The 19,071-nt window shown below is 41.7% G+C and overlaps 1 protein-coding gene across 1 annotated transcript in view; it reads right to left on the minus strand.

The window, feature by feature from the left end:
• The window catches only part of GTF3C1 (general transcription factor IIIC subunit 1), a 38,419-nt gene that overhangs the window by 16,071 nt on the left and 3,277 nt on the right, over positions 1-19,071 (minus strand). The window contains exons 5-22 of the mRNA XM_068206649.1: positions 18,705-18,801; positions 18,132-18,255; positions 15,090-15,245; positions 14,372-14,487; positions 13,030-13,354; positions 11,855-12,066; positions 11,202-11,341; positions 9,371-9,524; positions 8,367-8,470; positions 7,932-8,113; positions 7,309-7,575; positions 6,944-7,089; positions 6,456-6,553; positions 4,846-4,942; positions 3,948-4,125; positions 3,410-3,545; positions 2,260-2,395; positions 443-524 (exon numbers count right to left, since the gene is read on the minus strand). Coding sequence (XP_068062750.1) covers positions 443-524; positions 2,260-2,395; positions 3,410-3,545; positions 3,948-4,125; positions 4,846-4,942; positions 6,456-6,553; positions 6,944-7,089; positions 7,309-7,575; positions 7,932-8,113; positions 8,367-8,470; positions 9,371-9,524; positions 11,202-11,341; positions 11,855-12,066; positions 13,030-13,354; positions 14,372-14,487; positions 15,090-15,245; positions 18,132-18,255; positions 18,705-18,801 — 2,750 coding nt within the window. The remainder of the gene's footprint in view (positions 1-442; positions 525-2,259; positions 2,396-3,409; positions 3,546-3,947; positions 4,126-4,845; positions 4,943-6,455; positions 6,554-6,943; positions 7,090-7,308; positions 7,576-7,931; positions 8,114-8,366; positions 8,471-9,370; positions 9,525-11,201; positions 11,342-11,854; positions 12,067-13,029; positions 13,355-14,371; positions 14,488-15,089; positions 15,246-18,131; positions 18,256-18,704; positions 18,802-19,071) is intronic.

A 19,071-nucleotide genomic window follows, 5' to 3' on the forward strand; every position in this document is an offset into this window, starting at 1 on the left:
ATTAAGCCTAGTTTACAGTGCACAAACACAAGGGAACAGAGCTGAGGTTTTACATTCAACCTGAAGCATTTTTCCCTCCTTAGCTCAAACATTAGGCTGGATAACAATGCTACAAAACATTGGTCCCTCTGGACTTTCTAAAAACTGTACATCAGAAATTACAAATGATAGAAATGATTGTTTTATAAGAATTTATTCACACATCTATTTTACAGCCCCAGAAGTACTCTAGATCATTGTAAGGAGACAGGACCAGCCCATGTTATCAATACTAGATAAAAAATTATTGCTTCATATAGCCAGTAATAGAGAATGAAATCATTTATCTGTTTTACTGCCCCAGGAACATCCCAGATTACTGGAAGGAGACAAGAACAACCCACACCCTTCATGCTGGGTTTGACAAAGGCAGGAGGAGCTGTGGCACCGTCTCAGGCCTTACCTCCAGTACTGAGTGGCAGGGAGTGTTTGGTGAGGAAGGTTTGGAGTCTCGCTGTCAGCCCATTTTCAGGAACTGTATTTTCCTAAGACAACACAACTTTAAAAAAGGTGACGTACAAAAGGGATGCACTGGTTTTAATGACAATCTACTTTTATAATCTGAGTACTGTCAGAAAGAAATTTTCCATTTAAAGGAAAAGATCCCTGGCTATAAGAAAGAACTCATTTGTATTATTACTACCACACGTTAGAATGGCTCCAGAGATTTTCTTAAATCACACTGGAATGACCACTAGACTGTGAAGGTTAGAAATCTCCTCAAGTTTAAAAGCAGTAATTACTGGAAAAGAAATGCTCGATTCTTTCATTGCTACAGAGGCTGAGCAGAGTTTGCTGTAAAACAGTGTTAACATTTTGCATTCCAAAGAACTTCTAAAAAGCACAAAACCAAAATGCAAACACAAACACTGAGTAAATGCCTCCTATAGTACATTCTGCCCATCCTAAATCTGAGCCTGAACCAACTGCAATGTATTGGGAGTTCTACCTTTCTCTGCTAAACCCATTCTCTGTGTGGAGTTCACTGGAGGCAGAAGTTGGTCACAAGATGTGGAGAGGAAAGCAGAGACCAAAGAGCTGCTGGAGGTTGTGTTACTGCTCAACCATGAGGTGACCAAACAACAGACAGAATTAAGAGTGAAATGATCCTGCCTGAGGGAAATAAATTAGCAACTCTGATTTTACATCCACTGATAGGCTCTGATTTGTGCACTGCTTAGGGGAGAGTAATTAGAGGCAGTTCTGTGAAAGTCCCTGCTCAATGCCTGGTGATGGTGAAAAAGCAAGAAAATGTATAGAATTCTTAGGGAAGTAAAGCAACACTAAGCAGCTGAAAAAATCTGTGCTGGGCCACAAACTCAAAGCACTCTCAGATTGTATTTCGACCTTAAAAAGGACAGGTAGAACTGTCACAGGTTAAAATAAAGGCAACAAGAATGATTAAAGACAGGACAGTTCCATGCTGGGAATAGTAGATGTCATGCTTAAAAAAAGGTGATGAATATGAGAGACATAAGAGTTGTTTACAAAAATCCAGTGGAACAGTAAGAAAAATGAAGAATGTATTTTTCACAGCTTCCCACAGTTCTACAATTACTGGGGAGCTTAAGGCATCAAAAGGAAGTGATGGCACATCCAGGAATTTGAAACTCTTTGCCACAGGAGGCTGGAGATAGTAAAGATTTTCTTATGCTCAAAAAGCAGACAAATTAATGCCAAAAAAAAAAAAGCTATTACTGGTTTGAAACATCAGTCCCTGATTTAGAATGGCCTTGAGCTAAAAATGCAGACAGCTGGGAGAGCATTCTGAGGAAATATCCCTTGCTCTTACAAGCTTCCATCAGAGACAGGACATTAGCCAGAATTCTGATTTGCATGCGTTGGGCTCCCTAGTTGTTTGTTTGTTTGTTTGTTTTCTTGTGTATTTCCTTGTTTTGGATATTTTGCTTTTTGTCTGACAACTTCTACACTCCAGAAAGGAAAGAGGAACCACTGAGTAGTGTGAACTGCTTGCTCACTGAAGTATTTCTCCTTTGGTTGAATGCACTAAAAATTCATGGTCAAATTCAATTCTCAAATAAAATTTATGTCCAATTCTTTCATTCATTTCAACACCAAAATTTGTGAACACCTGGCACTCATTTTGTTCGAGTGCTGCAAACCCTTACTGAGAGCATGCAAACAGTATGAATTTGGTGTCACTACCTCAACCTTAAGAACATTAAAATTTGGGGAAGTGTATAAATTTTAAATACCCACCTTCCTGGTCTTGTTGATGATGTAGCTTGTCCAGATCCAATTGCGTTTCAGATGCCCATAAAAGCTGGAATCCAGACCTGCAGCTCCCAGCCCATCTCCAGGGATGGATCCATCATCAACCACCTCTCTGCTGCCTCTACCAGCAAGAGGAACAAAACCCACAGGAATTATTTTGTACAGATTCCTTCTCAGAGCTCTTAACTGGTGTGTGTGCAATGTGCAGAACTCTCCCCTTGCCCTCCCAGTTTAGGGGGCAATATTACATCATAAATTATATCCCAAAACTGTTTCTTTCTTAAAGATGTCACAGTCACCCCAGCCTAACTGCAAGTAAACACCAGAAATCCAATTGAATAGATTTACTGCCACAAAAAGAGACCATATGCAGAAGTTCAAGCAAGGATCAGTGGAATTGGGTCCCTCAACTCCATTATTTTTTTAAGATAACTTGATATATCTACCTGCAACATGGAACTAACTGAAAATACTTTTAAACAGACTGTTTATTGAAACAGAATAGAATATTGACAGAGCTAAACCACAGTGCACAGCACAATCTAAAAACTTTAGCTGGGGTTCTCCATGGCTGTCACAAGTTGTGAGCATGCAATCCTCCCAGGTATTCTGGGTGTGATTAGGCAGAAGATTAAATGCTCCAGAGATCACCTTCAGATCACAGTGCACATTAGAAATTAATCTGCAACCAATTACAGCCAAGTGCAGCACAAACAGGATTCAGAATGTGGCACTGGGGAGCTGCTGAAGCTACTTGAGATACCATGATATAAAGCATAGGAACAGAAAACCTTTCCATTTGTTACTCCTGGCATTCAGAGTACTTGGGAAGCATTCCCTCCCTCCCAACTCTGCTCTCCTCAGGACTCTTGCAACACACATCTGCACTGCTCTGGAAAGAAATCCCAATCTGTTCATCCCCTCCCTCCAGCACACAACCTGCTTGGCAGCCAAGTTATCAGGAACATGAAACAGAACTACATCTCCTTGGACTCAGTTCACCTCTGAACTCCACAGAACACCTAGCTGAGATGCTCCAGCCTCTAGGGCTTTTGCTATTGAGTAACATCCTCAACCCCTGCACAGTTCCTCTGGCCCCCTGCTCCAGCAGCTCGCGGGGGCCAAGGTGACCTACGTGGTGTATTCCAGCATGGCACACTTTCGTTCCAGGTTGTGTTTGTTCACTGCTGACTCCTGCTCCTTTTCCACATCCAGGGCAGTCTCCTCCCCTGCAAGGTTGCTCCTCTTCGTCCGAGGACAGCGGACAACTCCTGGACAGACAAAGAGGTTTCACTCTCAGCATGACAGCTCAGAATTCAACTCATCTTCAATCCACCTTGCTCTGGCAAACTACTGCTCCCACACAGTACTGCCATTTTTACCCCTTCTCAATACAACATGCCTGCTTCTCACAGAGAGGGGCTACTGTCAACATTGGTATTTCCAACATACAGCAGCAATGCTTTGAACACAAGTGGATCACAACTTCCTACAATTATATGGACACAGGTCCCAACTTTTTTTTTTTTTTTTTGTGATGCAAGAACAGGACAACATTCCAAAACAGTAGAAGTGGAAAACCGAGCCTGGCTCAAGTATTAGGAAGGGAAGAGGAACTGTGGTGTGCCCAGAAGGGGCAGAGAGGGTGCTCAGGAGGTCCAACTGTGCCATACCCAGGGGTGTGTTGAGGCAGACACACTGCAGATCAAACCAGAAGTTCTCCACGTCCTGCAGGGTGTTGAGGACGTAGCAGCGCCGCTCAAAGGGGCGGCTGCTCTGTGCCAGGTTGTAGTGCAGGTCACAGATGGTGGTGTCCACAATCACAGCATTTCTCTTCATGTACACAAACACCTGCCAGACACAGCACAGCTCAGGCTGTAAACATCACTGAAATTGCCTAATTAGCAGGACACACCAGCAACTTAGGACTGGACAGTTTCTGTCTTTGCTGTTTTTAGCCACTGCTCTGACAGAGGCCACACCCATTCCCACACTATTGCACTGTATTCCCAAATTCCCTTGACAGCAATTCAGAAATTTCCTTTCTAGATTTAGAACAGTTTCTTTTCTCCCTTGTGCACAGGATATTCCAAGTTTCCAGAGAGTGGCTATTTACTGCAAGTCCTCACTTGGGATTGGAATGGATGTGTTTGGGGCCTCATTACCTTTCTTATCCTCCTAAGTCTGGTCTGCTTTCTCCTTTGCAGGTGCTCTCTATCTAAAAAAATGCATACGAATCTCATTATTTTACTCTGATCAGTGCCTTTATTCTGTGTCAGACATCCAAGCTTAACACCTTGATGGAAAAGAACTCATACTCATTTTTCATTAAGTCTTGCCAGTCTGGGACCTCCTGGATCATTATTATGTGCAGTGTTCAGCATTATACATTTGAGTAGTTCCCTTCCAGAGAAAAGAGGCGAAAAATTACCTTCACAACTTACAGTATCACTTGGATCTGGAGATTTGCACATACATCTGAATCATCAGTACTTCATTTAAGGTAATTATGAACCCCAGATCTTGAGAGATTCATGAAGAATAACTGTCTTTTAATTTTTTTTTAATTACCTGGTCTTTGTCTTGAAACTTCTCTGTTGGGCCAAACTGCAGCAGTCCCATGTAACATAATCTCTGAAGGTTTTCTACCACTGAGAAGATGTACCTCCTGTAGCAATGGTAGGAGTGTTAGAATTAGCACTCATGAAAACAGAGAAGCGATACCAGAAAATCCAACATTTTCATGCAGCAACCTGAGCTTTCAGCAAACCTCAGAGTTATAGAATTTCCAAAGTGGTATTTTTGCTTGAATTATCAGCCTATGGAAAACATGTAATACCCCAAGGGTCCAAATTTCCTTTCCTAAAGTCATAAAGTATTGGTTTTTAACCAAATACTAAGCAAATTTTTGCTAGTAAAAAAGAAAATTAGTCAGAAATAACATATGTAAAAATGAATTAAATATGGTCAACAGCAGATCTGCAGACAATTTTATGTTATGTAAAGAAGACAGGAGGAAGAAAACATGACTGCTAAATACAGGCCTTCATATGTGTATGTATGAAGAACTGGGCAATGATTCTTGGAGTTCAGATTGTTTAAAATTACTGTTCCAAGAAACTGCTTTCAGTTGCTCAAAGCTCTGGCAGAGCAAAAAGTGCAGCATTTTCCATCCTGCATAGCTACATCTATGGCAAAATTCTGGCAGTTGCAGGAACCTTCTGCAAGATTCAGTTTCTGAGACAGTTTGTAAAAAAATAGCTTTGCCCACATTTAACTTCACTAAGATCTAATTAAATGCAGTTAAATGGGAGTTGGATTTTGGCAGGAGTTTTCTCTGCAGGTCAGAAAGATCAAGCTTAGAAATTTGGCTCAGTTAGAAGTTTCAGTGAAAGGAGGCTGAAGAGACAGCTTGGTTATGTGTCATATTGTTTTGCATCAACCCATCAGATGGAGCCTGCAGATTTCAGAAAATGCCATCAATCCATTTTCTAATTGCTAAGATTTAACAATAGGTTTGGAATTGCAAACCTGGGCTCCCCACAAGCCTTGGCTGCTGGTGCTGCCCAGCCCTGCTCCCTCACCAAAGGCATATTTGCAGGTTTGGAAAATGTCAAGTAAACCTCCAACCATTCACAAATTGTCAGCAGTGAATTTCTGGGGAAAACTAACATGGTGCTCTCGATTCCACACATTCACATCACTTTCTTCAGTCCAACCTCAAGTTTTACATCTCCTACAGGAGAAATGGCAAACCACTGCAGATGTGCCACAGAGAGTATGAGGAGAAACTGAATGTGTGAGAGGCAGGAGTTGGGAAATGTGGCACCTCTGCAAAGATTTATGAAGGACAGCAACACTTAGACCCTATTAAATTCTGAATTTAGCGTCAGTCAGGAGTGTGTTTTATACAGAAGCAACATGCTGCTGATGAGTTATGAAGGACAGAACCTCTCAGCTCTCAAGCACTGCCTGACAGCATACATGAATATTGTTTATTAGTTTCTTATTACCTTCTATTTGGGAGAGAAAAATACAGTTTGGCACACTATCCTTTGAGGATTGATGGTCCTTGTCTTAAGTGCCACAGTTCTCTTTGACACAAACAGGAAATAACTGAGAAAACCATCAGCCACTGCTGGCTCTTCTCTAGAGCCACTTATTTTGACTCAGCTGCTTACCTTTTGTAGAGGAGCTGCTGTCGGACTGCCCTTGGAAGAAATCTGATCAGAGTGTGCTTTTTTATTGGATCATTTAAAAAATCTTCAAGACCTTCCACCTAGATTATTTTAGAAGCAAAATGCAAAATGTAACTATCCCTTCAAGTATAAAGCTTTGCTACCAGAATTGCCTACTAAAATATTTTCTAAGTAAACCTTACTGCTTTTGTAAAATGCTTAAACATTATTCTTGTTAATCAATAAGGCAGAAGATTCAGTGAGATTATAAAAAGCTCCTGGCAAAATAGTAGCTTAAAAATTTGCAATATTACAGGGCTATACATTTTTTTTTTCAGTGAACCTGTAAAAAGCAACTACTTTTTCTGTAAAAGATTGAAGTGTCTCCTCTCCAGGGTCTAGTTTTGCTAAAACACATTAAGGGAATATTTGTTCCAGCCTATAGGTACAGCTGACATCATCAGACTTTGAAGGAAAACAGAGGACTGTACCTTGTAGCTGACTTGTACAATCTGAACAAAGACTGAGAGAGGCAAGCAGAGGAGAATGTCACTGACCAGAGCCCATCCAAACCCAAACTCCCTGTGCACGGGCAGGGGAGGGATGTAGCGCATCCACGACGAGTCATCCACGTACACTGCCAGCAAGAACACACCAAACCCAACACTTAACCAAGAGCTTCACTGTGACTGCTCAAGCACAACACAACTGGCAGTTCACAGTCTGAAAATCCACAATGGCCTGAAAATTCTCTAAACCCTTGCTATTCAAACCTTTCAGAAGCAGACTTTTATAGATTTTGCAGTGTTGAACCACGGTAAGGTCTGTAGTAAAGTCAGGATGTGCCACTTCTTACCTGTTTGATTAGACAGATCTACTTCAGTCTCCTGTGCAGAGCTCTCAGGATTCACCACACTTGTCACAATTTCTAAGGTCCCATCTGGTTGTGCTTCAATTACAGCTGCATTCTCATCCAGCCCTTTTGTTTTCTCACCATCACTACCTCCTTTTTGCCGTGTTTCATTTAAAGGGTGTCCATAAATTAAGTACCAGAGGAACATGTGGACCATTCTTAAACGGGGCATTTTGGGAAGAAAGCCAAGAGAACGTCCAAGTCCTGGAACTAGGAGGGAAGATTAAAAACCAAACAGAAATAAAAAGAGGATTAGAGCAGGAGAAACAGCTCCCTGCCCTGTGCAAAACTGATATGAAGAAAAGTAGAAGGAAAAATGGGCAGTTGAAAGCAAATATAAGTTACAAATAGTAAAGAAATAGTAGTAAGTACAAATGCTCCAGTTCACAACAGTAAAAAACACAAGCAGCTAAGAAAACATTGGATAAGTAGACTGGTTTCATATAAATCCAATTTTATTTCTATAGAAGGAAAAAAACCCATTTGTATCTTAGGAGACTTCTGGAAATTATTATTAATAATAAATGGTAAGGTGAAGGATGACAGAAACCCAAAGTTGGCTGTACCTGTAACAGGATGATAGTTCTTTAGCTGTGTTATGCCCATTTTATCATCAGGTTTTCCTGCCCGACTATTATCAGCTTTACATGAGCTTTCTTGCATATTTCCTGAATCAGGAACTGCCTCTTGCCCATGGTTTTCTTCCTCACCATGGTCCTGGGATGTTGGTGTCTGGGGGACTTTAATCCTGTAGTAAAACCACACAGCATTTAGGTAAAAAATAAGCAGAGCTCAATTCCTGTTCTTCCCTGACTTCAGGAGACACCACCACGTCGTCTCAGCTTCACGCTTCCATTTCTCTGTTGCTAAAGAAGAGGTTGTTTGGTTGTTTTTTTTTTTTTTTTTTTTTTTTTTCTTACCTTGTGTTTATTCCCTCTGCATTTTTGCACACCCTAGATAAGCCAAGCTCCCCCAAGCCATCCCAGGCACCCCTGACTTGCCTGTTTGCAGTGCTGGAGTTGGAGATGCGGAACCGCACCTGCTCGATGGCGCTTTTCACCAGGGGATCACCGGGACTCACTGAGGGGTGCACAACAAACTCCACCTGTCCACAGCAGCACAACACAGACAAAAGCTGTCTATGGAGATACTGGCTCTTAATCAGATGCATAATCCTGAGATTAACAGTTAATTAATTTCATTTTTGGATGAAAATTCCTGTTGCTACTCTGCATTAAACAAGAGGTCAAAGTACACGGTCCTCGTACTAATAAACTACTAATGACATTTCTACAAACCTTGGGGTTTGGGTTTTTAAAAGCTGAAATATCTGAGAAACAAATACTTCGACTTGTAAATATTAGGCTAAGAGGGAAACACAAAAAGTCAGAGCTCATTAGGTGAAAGGCCAAGCTAACACGTATTGCTGCTGAAAGCACACGCACAGTTCAGATTGGTAAGATTTCATATGTGCTCTACACTAATCATGCAGCAGATAATTTTCAGTGGATTCAATTCTCTGCTTATGAGCACTTCACACTAGAATAAGTGACAAGTCTCAGCTCTACAACCACAGACATCTGACTTCCATAAACCTCAGTAACAGCAGATTTTTGTTTTAAAATTAAAAATCACATTCTATAAATTTCAACTCAGAAGCTCACTGAGGATTTTTCATACACTCTTGGCTTTCAAAAGGGGCTTAAACAGATTTTTTGGTGCAGCCGGGCACTGCAGGGAAAGAACCATGAATCACAGAACAGATAAGAAGCAGAACCTCTGGGAAGGGAGATTCAGAGACTGATCTCTGGCCTATTCCTTGGTCTCAATTATCTGCAGCCCAATAATGGAGAGCAGTGATCTGGCTCTCACAGTAGCTTAGTTTGACAGGAAGCCTCTGGGTAGCTCCACTGTGGGTTCTGCTACAAGAAGTCACCCATGCACTCCAGCAAAAAGGCCCAGGGCACTGTGAGACATGAGCTGAAGGCTGTGTCTGTGCTGTCACCTTTTTGCTGATGCCATCCTGGATGACTGTGGTGCGGTAGAGCCTGAGGAGCCCGTCCCGCGCCAGCCTCTGCACCAGCCGCACGATGGACTTCTTGCAGCACTTGGTGGAGACACCTTCTTGCTTCTCTTGATCCATCACCATCTTCTGAAGTCTAAAAGATGCCAAAGACACCTTGCATTTTAAGGCCAGCAATGCTCCAAACTGCCTAAGTGGTTTGTTAGAGGATGGGGGGCGAATGGCCATTTCTTTCCCTGCTCCCTATTCCCTTTTGCTGGAGACAACTGGAAACTTTGCTTCACCTTTCAGCTCTATTTTCTTTGTACTCAAGCTTTTCCTTGTTAGGGGAGAACTGCTGTTGTGATGACAGCAAATTCTCAATGCCTGATTCCCCTGTGCATGGCTACAGTGCAATTACAAATGCAGCCTCCCTAAGGTCAGGAGAACCTACAGCTTTTTTAGTGGTGATTTAACAAATGCAGTCAGTTCTTGCAGTTGTGAGCTCCGTTCAGCTTGAGGCAGAAAGGGTTTATTCAGTGGTTTCAGAGCACAGAAGTGACTCCTGCATTCACAACATGGACACAGACACGCATCTCCCACCACCTGAAGCCAGCTCCCTTCTCCCTTCCTCCCCTGCCACAGCTGGCAGGGGTGTGCTCACACCTTACTCTCCCCATGCCTGTTCCCATGCACTTTCCCACAAATGTCCCACACCCTAATTCTGGGCTCTTTCAGTCCTGGGGAATCAATTCCGAAAAAGACCTGGAAGATAATAAGGGAATGAAGCAATAATTGAACGTACACATGGGCTTCAACAGTCCCGAAAGATTACCACATCCTGGTAATTAACAAATGGAAGGCAAACACCAGTAAATTTCCTTGGCAGAGATTGGGGAGGGACAGAACTTCCACTGATTCTGAAGAACCTCTGAGGAACCTGTTGGCAGCACTGAAGGGACAGGAGAGACCTGAAATAGCTTCCAAGCGTGTGCTTGGATGTGACTCAATCAATCACTGCTGAGGCTGGTGCCAGATGAGACTCTAATTTTGTAACACTCTGCAATTAAACAAGGTGACAGAAGGTTTCAAAATTCTCAGACCAGAGGAGAGTAAGGCCACGATTTCTGACTAAATTCCTACAGCAAGCAGCCCTGGGTATATTGACATGCCAAGATCTTCTGTGCTGACACAGAAGATGGATGGTGCAATCCTATTTGTGACAACACAGTACTGCCAATTTAGAATCCAACAGAGCACCAGAATTTCCATTTCTTTTCAGAGGTGAAATCTTAAAGGGCTGAAAGACATTATAACATTTAGGTAAGTATCTCCAGCTCAGGGTGTCAGGAGAAGACATATAACACCACATAAAACTGCACTGAAAAGCAAACTTTGAGGACCTTGCTGGGATGCCAGTGACCAGTGATGAGTGACATGAAAACCTGAGTCTCTCCAGTCCATACAGAACAACACAAGAACAAGTTTTGAAACCACACAGAGATAAAACTGATGCAGATGCAAGAATCCTGCAGCAGGGAAGTGCTGTACCCTACAATGTGACCCCCAGTTTGGCACACTGTGAATGGATAAATAAGTTCTTTGATCTGTATTTATGAAATATATAGCAAATGATAGCACCCTTGTGTAATTATCTGCACGGAACTATTGCTGCTTCCAAAGAGCTGATTAAGATTCAACCACCCTCTCCAGCCTTACAGCACCGGTGCCAGCAGGGACAAGCCAAGGCAGAAGGGAGTGAGCCCCCCGTGCTCCCAGCAGCCCAGAGGGGAGGCTCAGCCTGCCCGTGCTCTGTGCCCTGTGCCCTGCTCACGTGAAGAGGCTCTCGATGAGGCGCAGGTTCCGCACGGCCTCCACGATGAGGTTGCGGCGCTTCAGCAGCCTGTAGGTCTCGTGGGGCCTCTCCAGCGCCGCGGCCTTGGAGCGCTTCTCCTTCCTGGGGCCGCAGGGCTTCTGGGGACAGCACAGCACATCAAGAGGGGACACCAACCAGCCTGTCTGCAGCCTAACGGGGGCTCCTCACACAGCAACAGCTGAGCAATTCCCCGTTTGGATGGATTCATTTATAATAAACTACTCAGATGAAGATTGTCTCTTATCTCCCCCTCCCAGGAAGGCAGACAGGGGATGATAAGCAGCCCTTATGTGCTACATTAGGCTATGACATGCATTCAGTCAGCACAGAATTTGGAAGGTACCAGGGAACTAACCCATAACTGTATTTTGGACATCTATCCTCCTATCTCCTGGAAAAATTTTCACTTATATCTACAATGCAGTACAGCCAAAATATGAATGTACTTTGCATTTGTCTTGGTTCAGGGCAAAATTTGGATTAATTTTTAAAACCCCAAAACAATTTGATAAATAAATACAAAAACTCTTGTTCGAAGTCTTGCTATAAGAGCACAAAACTTAGCTCAGACAGTTGTATCAACAAGAAGATATTAAGACATGTGATCTTACCTTAGGATCTTCAAGTCTGACTTCCTCCACCTCAGCCACATCTCCATCCTCATCCGTGGGATGAGCACAGGTAGAAACATTGGACTCCTGCTTTAGAGTTCCCAAAGTAGAACTATCCCCTGAAACGTTGTCTGGGTGCTCCTCAGGATCTTCAAGAATTTGAGGGGAAGGCTGCTTCTTTCCCTGAGATTTCCCAGCTGTTGGCTTGGAGCCTGGTTTGAGAACAAAAAGCCTTGTAATTGTTCTGCTCTCACTGTTCAGCTTTCTCTCTAAGAGGCATTCTCCATCTACCCAGGTAGCTGCACTTAAAAGCATTCTGCTACACTTTCCATACATTCTGCCCTGCTGGAAGCAGTGGTTTGACCATGAAAGACTGCATTCAGCCTCCAAAATTTAAGCTAAAAAAATAGTGAACTCTCTGTCATCAAATAATTCTCTCCACTCAGAAACCTTTTCACAGCTTGGAAAGTCATGAAGGGCTTATCCAGAAACTGCTGTCTGAAGAAAGGAGAGTTTCTGTCTCAAAGATTCTCAAGTTCTGCCAGAAACATGACTTTTCTGACTCAAAGCAGAGTAAGAATTTAATACTTCTCCAAAGATAATCTACATAGAAAAATAGAGATCTCTTCCATTGGAGTTTATCAGAGAAGTTGTAGGAACATCTAAATAGGTTTTAAAAAATTAAGTAAAAAAAACTCCCACCATATTTTTTTAAAATATGTCCCCCAAAGGCTGGCAGCTTTCACACTAACATGTTCCAAATAACTAATGAAGAAGCTGAGGTAACTAACTTCAGGGGACAAAACGTTTTTGTTACAAAATGCTCAGGTGAGTAAGGCTGTGGGTCAAGTCATCCCAACCCTGAATATCCAAGGAGCACAGAGTGTGAGCCCAGGGAAAAGGGGAGACATGGCATGGGGTCAGGAGAGGCAGCACAACACTGGGACACAGACACCAGGCCACACATCAGCCCTGACAGTCTCCAGAAGTTACCACACTTGGTGCTCCAAACCAGAACAATCTGGGAGCAAAGCAGGGAAAAAAACAAATAGGCTTAAAAATAAATATGTGGCCAAAAGCCATAATGGAAGCTAATAACATGTTTTTTGTTCTTTAATAAAATTATTCATAAGAAAAATGCAGGCTGTTCTCCAGATTTCCAAATCACAAGTTACCTTTGGCTGGTGTTGTCTGATGGACATCATCTTGGACATGGGATTTCATTGGAGAACCAGAGCTGGCCTTTTGACCTTTTCCTCTCTTCTTCCTGTCCTTCCCTTCTGCCTCATTGTCAGACTCTGAGGCCACAGTCTCCTCTTCTCCAGGAGATGCATCTTCCACAGGTGGGGAATCTTCTGGCACCAGAGCCAAAGTAACTGTAGCCAGCTGCTCACTCCTGGCCTTCTCCCTCTCAAACTGACGGTTTAAATCACTCTCCTCTGCAAAAATGTAGGAAATGTACTTTGTTGTCCTTTGCCGACCTTCATCCTCCATAAAACCCTGAGAAAACAGTTGGAATGTTATTTTACCACCTTGCTTCTCCATTCTACCTGTGTTCTCCAGCATCAAGGGAGGGAAAATGTTCTCAGTGTTCCCCACCCATCAAAAGATACAATGTTTTTTTCTAAGTAACAAAAATGTCCCTAACCATCACGTAGAGAAAGGAATTCTACACCTGAAAAATAACCAAATCTGCATTACCAGTGTATTGGAATGAAACTCCTGTGGTATGTGGGATGGAGAAAAGTCTGAGGAAGAACAAACTGCGTATTCAGAGTAGAAGTCAACTTTTTCAGAAAAAAATGTTTGTGAAATAAGGGCACTGGAGCTCTCTGAGTAACTCAGACTTCAGTGGAAGTCTGCCCTGTCTGCTCCAACAGGAGCTTCCAAGGATCTACAAACTCACACACTTCACCAATCAATAAGGGAAGATTTCATATTCTCAGCTGACTGGGGGAAACATGTATAGATATTCCAATGGTTTATACAGCTTGTTTTTAACTCTGCAGAACCTTTTATTGAATGACAAGATTTTTCTAAAAAGATTCTCCATTGAGGGAAAATGGCAATTATCCTGCCTTTGTGGAAAGGGACTGTTGGGTGCATGCAAGACATGACAGCTGGATTTGTCTTGTGAAATAAAAAAACCATTGAAATATCTGGAAATAAGAAGTTTAATCATCATAACTCCTAGAGAAGTAACTGTTTTGCTCCAGAATTTCCTGGTATTTTCAAAAGGCAAGTAGATTAATGATCTTACATGGACAGAGAGTCTTTGAGAAGATTCTTCAGTGCTCTGATTAGAGCAGGTTGCAATCATAATACTGAACACCCTTGCCTTACACACCTTCTCCTCAACTGAATTAATTATCTTTTCAATTTTACCAGGACTCTCCCACTGTCATTCCAAAATCTCTGCTTTTTCTAATGTTTGAGGTTAACAATGTTATTCCCAGAGTAACCGAAATTGCACCTTCAGTTTCAATAAGTATCTGAATTATTTTATTTTAGCCTCACCTTGACAACTTTGTACCTCTCCAGAAGACGACAGAGCATCCTGGCTTCCAGCTTCCCCACATTCATAGCCAGGCGAAGTTCTGCTTGAGAAATACCTTTGGTTCCTCTACTTTCAACTGTTGCAGAAAGGAAAACAAAAAATATCTCAGGGAAATAATCTGACTGAACTTTATATATATCTATTTCTATATACATTAATATTTCCCTGAACAACACTATATGCCAGAATATAGAATTTAAGATTCCCCACTAACTAAAGACAGTTTTACAGACGCATAAAATATTCAGGCAAATACTGTCATAAACCACAATTTTACATGAAGCAGTGCCCAGCAGAATGAGGTATGGAGGTGACAGCTTCAAATTAGAAGCATGGATGATTTTTTTTCCCTGGCAGCTTTCCACAGTTAGATATTAATTTCTCCATTTGGAAAGAAAAAGAGATAGGAGAATAATGAACACTGTTTGCTTCATCTTTTCTCATCCCATCACAACATCCTGTTTCTGCTGGGTAGTTGCTAAGCTTCCAGGAAGGGCTAACAGGTGGCAGTATCTCCAGTCTAATCTGGATATAAAGCTTATTTTGCCATGAAAAAAATACACTTTCTGATACAAAAGCAACCAGAATGTAAAAACACCTGCAATATACACATTTCTTTTGTACTACAAGGAGTAAGGAGGTAATGGGAAAAGTCTTCAGAGGTCTTAAATCACCTACTTAACTGATAAGCCTGGGTGAGCATATCCCTTTCACAAACAATATCCACAGGCTGAACAACTTTTGTGATGATCTCTTCATCATCATCATGATAATCTTCCATTTTCTTCCGAAATTCCTTCAGCAGTTTAAGGCAACGGACCATGACATCAGTCCCTGTGAAAAATGAGTGTTAGTAACAACTCCTAACAAAGTGCAGGGGGAGTGCACAGCTTTAAACAATTTTACTTTTTTCTCAACATGAAGAAGTAGCAGTGCAATGCAGAACAAATGACTAAAGAGAGCTGGGTATTCCTAGGAAAGGTTTGCAACAGCTTTTCCCTTTGTATGAATCAGGTGAATTTTTGAGGTGCTCCAGACCTTCACATCTGTGCTAATTCTAGGACTGTCCAGAAGGAGAAACTTCCATAGCATAAATAAATCAATGGAGGGATTAAGTTCTGATCCCCAGAATTACAACTGGAGAACACTTATTTGACTGGGAGATCACTCACTGAGTATTAACCCATTCCTTTTTACAAGGACAGAATACCCTGCTGCTCACCAGCCACAAGATTCTTGTACGTAATTTAATTTCACATCTTAGTGTGCTCCTGTCCATCAGCTGTGCTGTGGTAACTCTCCACTCACTGGGACCTCCAGCAAAGGGTGGAGTGAGGACAGATGGCTGCAGGAGAGCTGAGATCCTGCTCTCAGTGTCACTGAGCTCCTGCTGGACCACTTCACACCAGTGGTAACTGGAACTGGGTTACTGGACACTGCCACCCTGGCAAATTGCAGTGATTCAGCAGCTGCTGCAGCAGCAGCCAGTTCATCCTGCAGCAGTGGGGAGAACATCTCCAGCCTTCCCTGCTCCTCTGCTACACACTGCTGTGAAAAGGTCAGGTGAAGGTTTTAGCTGGAATCACTAAGGTTTCAGCTGATGAATTTTATCTTGTGTTTATATATCTGAGCAGTTACTGATGCCCAGCTGACACAAAGTTAACCCACAGTCACTTCACCATGTGACTGTGCTCCAGCCTACATGATTCCATTATTTTTCCTCAAGTTGAACCCTTTCTGTAGGATGCTGCTTAGGATTTAAGTGCTGACATTTTGGTAGGGTTGCAAGCACTGTTATTACATCCTTTCTATTTCTACAGACCATTAATTTTCACTGGAAGCAGTATTTGAAAAAACAAACCAAAAAACTCCCCATAGAAAAGAAATCCCCCAAAACAAACCAATTCCTCTTCCTTTAGCTCCTGCTGCCCAATAATGTTCTTCCCATAGCAGATGTTCTGGCTTCATCCTCAGTGTGTCCCACATATTTCTATCTTCTTTCCTGTATAACTCCAGAGATTAAACTATCTTGATCTCTGCTGAAAATCAGCTATTATTAATTCATCCTCCTTTAATACCTAGTGTTTTTAAGGCATTTTTGTGGATTTTCAGCTTTTACATCTGTAAGATGGAATTATCATTCAAGTGAAAGATTCATCAAGTGGCATTTCCCCCAGCAAATTTAAGCAGTAAATGCAGCTGCTGTTCTGCCAATCTCTGACAGAACATAAAACACAACTGCCTTGGGGGCTGAAACCAGGTTTGTAAGTGGACTTGTATTTTCTTGTCTTCTAAGTAAATACCTTAATTGCAAGTTAAATGTTTTTGCTACTGCCTATAAACTGTTTTTAGGAGTGCAGTCTAGTCTTTTGGGTGTTATTTCCAGCTCATTAGAACACCCCTGAAAGACCTGGGTCACTTCTCTCTCAGCCATGCTTGATGCTGTACCTACTTTTGGCCTCTGCTTCCCTTTGTTCAGAATACACTTTCCCTACAGAGAATTTCCTATCCCCAGACTTAAAAGATTTGAAGGAATTTGTCTTATCGACAGCCTTAATCCAACTGCATGTAATCAGCACTCTTTTTTGTCTTCTGGAATTTTTCATGGTTTTATTGGCTCTTTCACTTGCTCTTTTAAGATCACTCCTACTCACAAAGACTATGTAATTTGCAATGTTTAGTTCATATCAGTTTTTTTTTTTCCCTCACCAACAGTTCATTATATCTCTAAAACAGACACTTCATCTTTCAGAACTATTTCCTTTTTAACCCTGCAAATCTGCCTCTTAGGATTTTCTGTGATTAAGGATTTGGTTCAGATTTCCTTCAGGAATTGTATTAATTCCATTGGAGGTACTATCCTTCCTCATACTTTCCATTATTGTAGTTTTTTCCCCGTGCAAGTTTTATCTGTATCTTTTCCTGAGAACAGTTGCTTTCTTTTGTTCTCTTTCCTCATGCAGTCCTGCTCTTTGTCTCTCCACTACATGTTTGGAAGTTATCAGCAATTCCTGTGAACCAATTAAATTGGCATCCAAAGCTGGCTATGCATTAAACCACCCCTCAGCAGACTGTGGCTTTTTTGGATAGCAATTTTGGGTATCTCACTTACCTCAACCCTGTTATCAGCTCAGCTAGTGAGATAATAATGCCAAAGGTGTGGGTTTGACCCCTGTATAGGCCATTCACTTAAGAGTTGGGCTCAATGATCGTTGGAAGTACCTTCAAACTCAGAATATGCCATGTTCTGTGAATTCCAAGTGCTGTAAAACCTTACTTCCATAATTTGATAGGAAATTTTTCTGAGAAGCTTTGCATTCTCATGACTTTCAGGAAAAGTAATAACCAAGAATGGTCTGTTTTATAACTTATTTCATAATGAGCCTTCTTTTCAACATTAAAGTTTTTTTTTTTTTTGTCAAGTTTATTGACTTGTCATTTGACTTCAACCTGAAAGGTCAGCAGACTGCTTTGTTCCTACTCTGTATTGGCTTGAGCAGTCTTACATTGATATCCAACAAACTTGATGATATTCAATCCTTAAAAATCTGTAATGAATGCTTAATTCAAGTGGGCTGCAGCATTTTAACTTTAGTAGCCCACTTATCTACGTAATTGCATGGACAGATTTTTTACTTACACCTCTTTTAATTTAAGATTTGAAGCTCATAGATAGAATGGCATCAATGTAATCACACAAAAAGAGAGCAAAACCAAGACCTTTCTTTGTCTTGTAGGGTCCTCCATTGGGGTTTATGTCTTGCAAGGGGACAGACACAACCTTGGCCAGGCCAGCATTCATCATGTACTGATAGAGACGTTTGAAGGTTCTCTCACAAAGGCCCTGATGCAAAGAGAAATGGCAAAAGTCACTGCAGCCCAAAAATTTCGCCTGCTGCTAACTGGTATCAAAGGCATTCATACCACCTGCTCTTACAACCATATTTTGGGGTAGGATATCCATAAGAAACTTAAAAGCCTTTTAGTGCAAAACCTGAGATGTTCCCGAGTGTATTGTATCCCTCCAGCTCTGCCACCTACCCAAACAGCAACCGTGGAAAAGTAAGAATTACATGATGACATCCATTGACAAAATGTTTCTGAAGCTGTGGTTGGAACACAACTGCTTCCCTATGACAAACACCAACAGCAGCTTCATCTGGTAGGTTTTTAAAATCCTATCCTAGCCCAGAATTTTGTGCAACTTTTGAAGCAGGTAGCATGAATGAGTGCCTTTGATACTCAGCATCTAGATTCTACTGAGTGAGAATCTGAAAGAGTAATGAATCTCACCAGTTCTTCCCTCAGGTTTCCTAATGTTTCCATCTGGTTTGAACGAGCACTTAGCATACTTGAGAGCTTCTCCATCAGAATATCATATTTGCTCCTCCTAACCAAAAAAGAGAATTATTTTACACGTAAGTATGCATATAACTTCATAAACATGAGTTGTAGCTTTAGAAACTGTCAGTCACTAGAGAAAGTATGCTAAGTGTTCTCAGATTGGATTAGGAATTCTGGTTTTCTTTTTCTCCTGTGAACAGCACATGAGATAATTTGTCTCTAAGAAAAGACCTCAAGGAGGAAACAATGACTAAGCCCAAGCTGTTACTTCATTGGCAACCCACAGAAGCACAAGTTCTAATCATAAACAAGATAG

Source organism: Anomalospiza imberbis, chromosome 16 (assembly GCF_031753505.1).
Source record: "Anomalospiza imberbis isolate Cuckoo-Finch-1a 21T00152 chromosome 16, ASM3175350v1, whole genome shotgun sequence".
Taxonomy (NCBI): Eukaryota; Metazoa; Chordata; class Aves; order Passeriformes; family Viduidae; genus Anomalospiza; species Anomalospiza imberbis.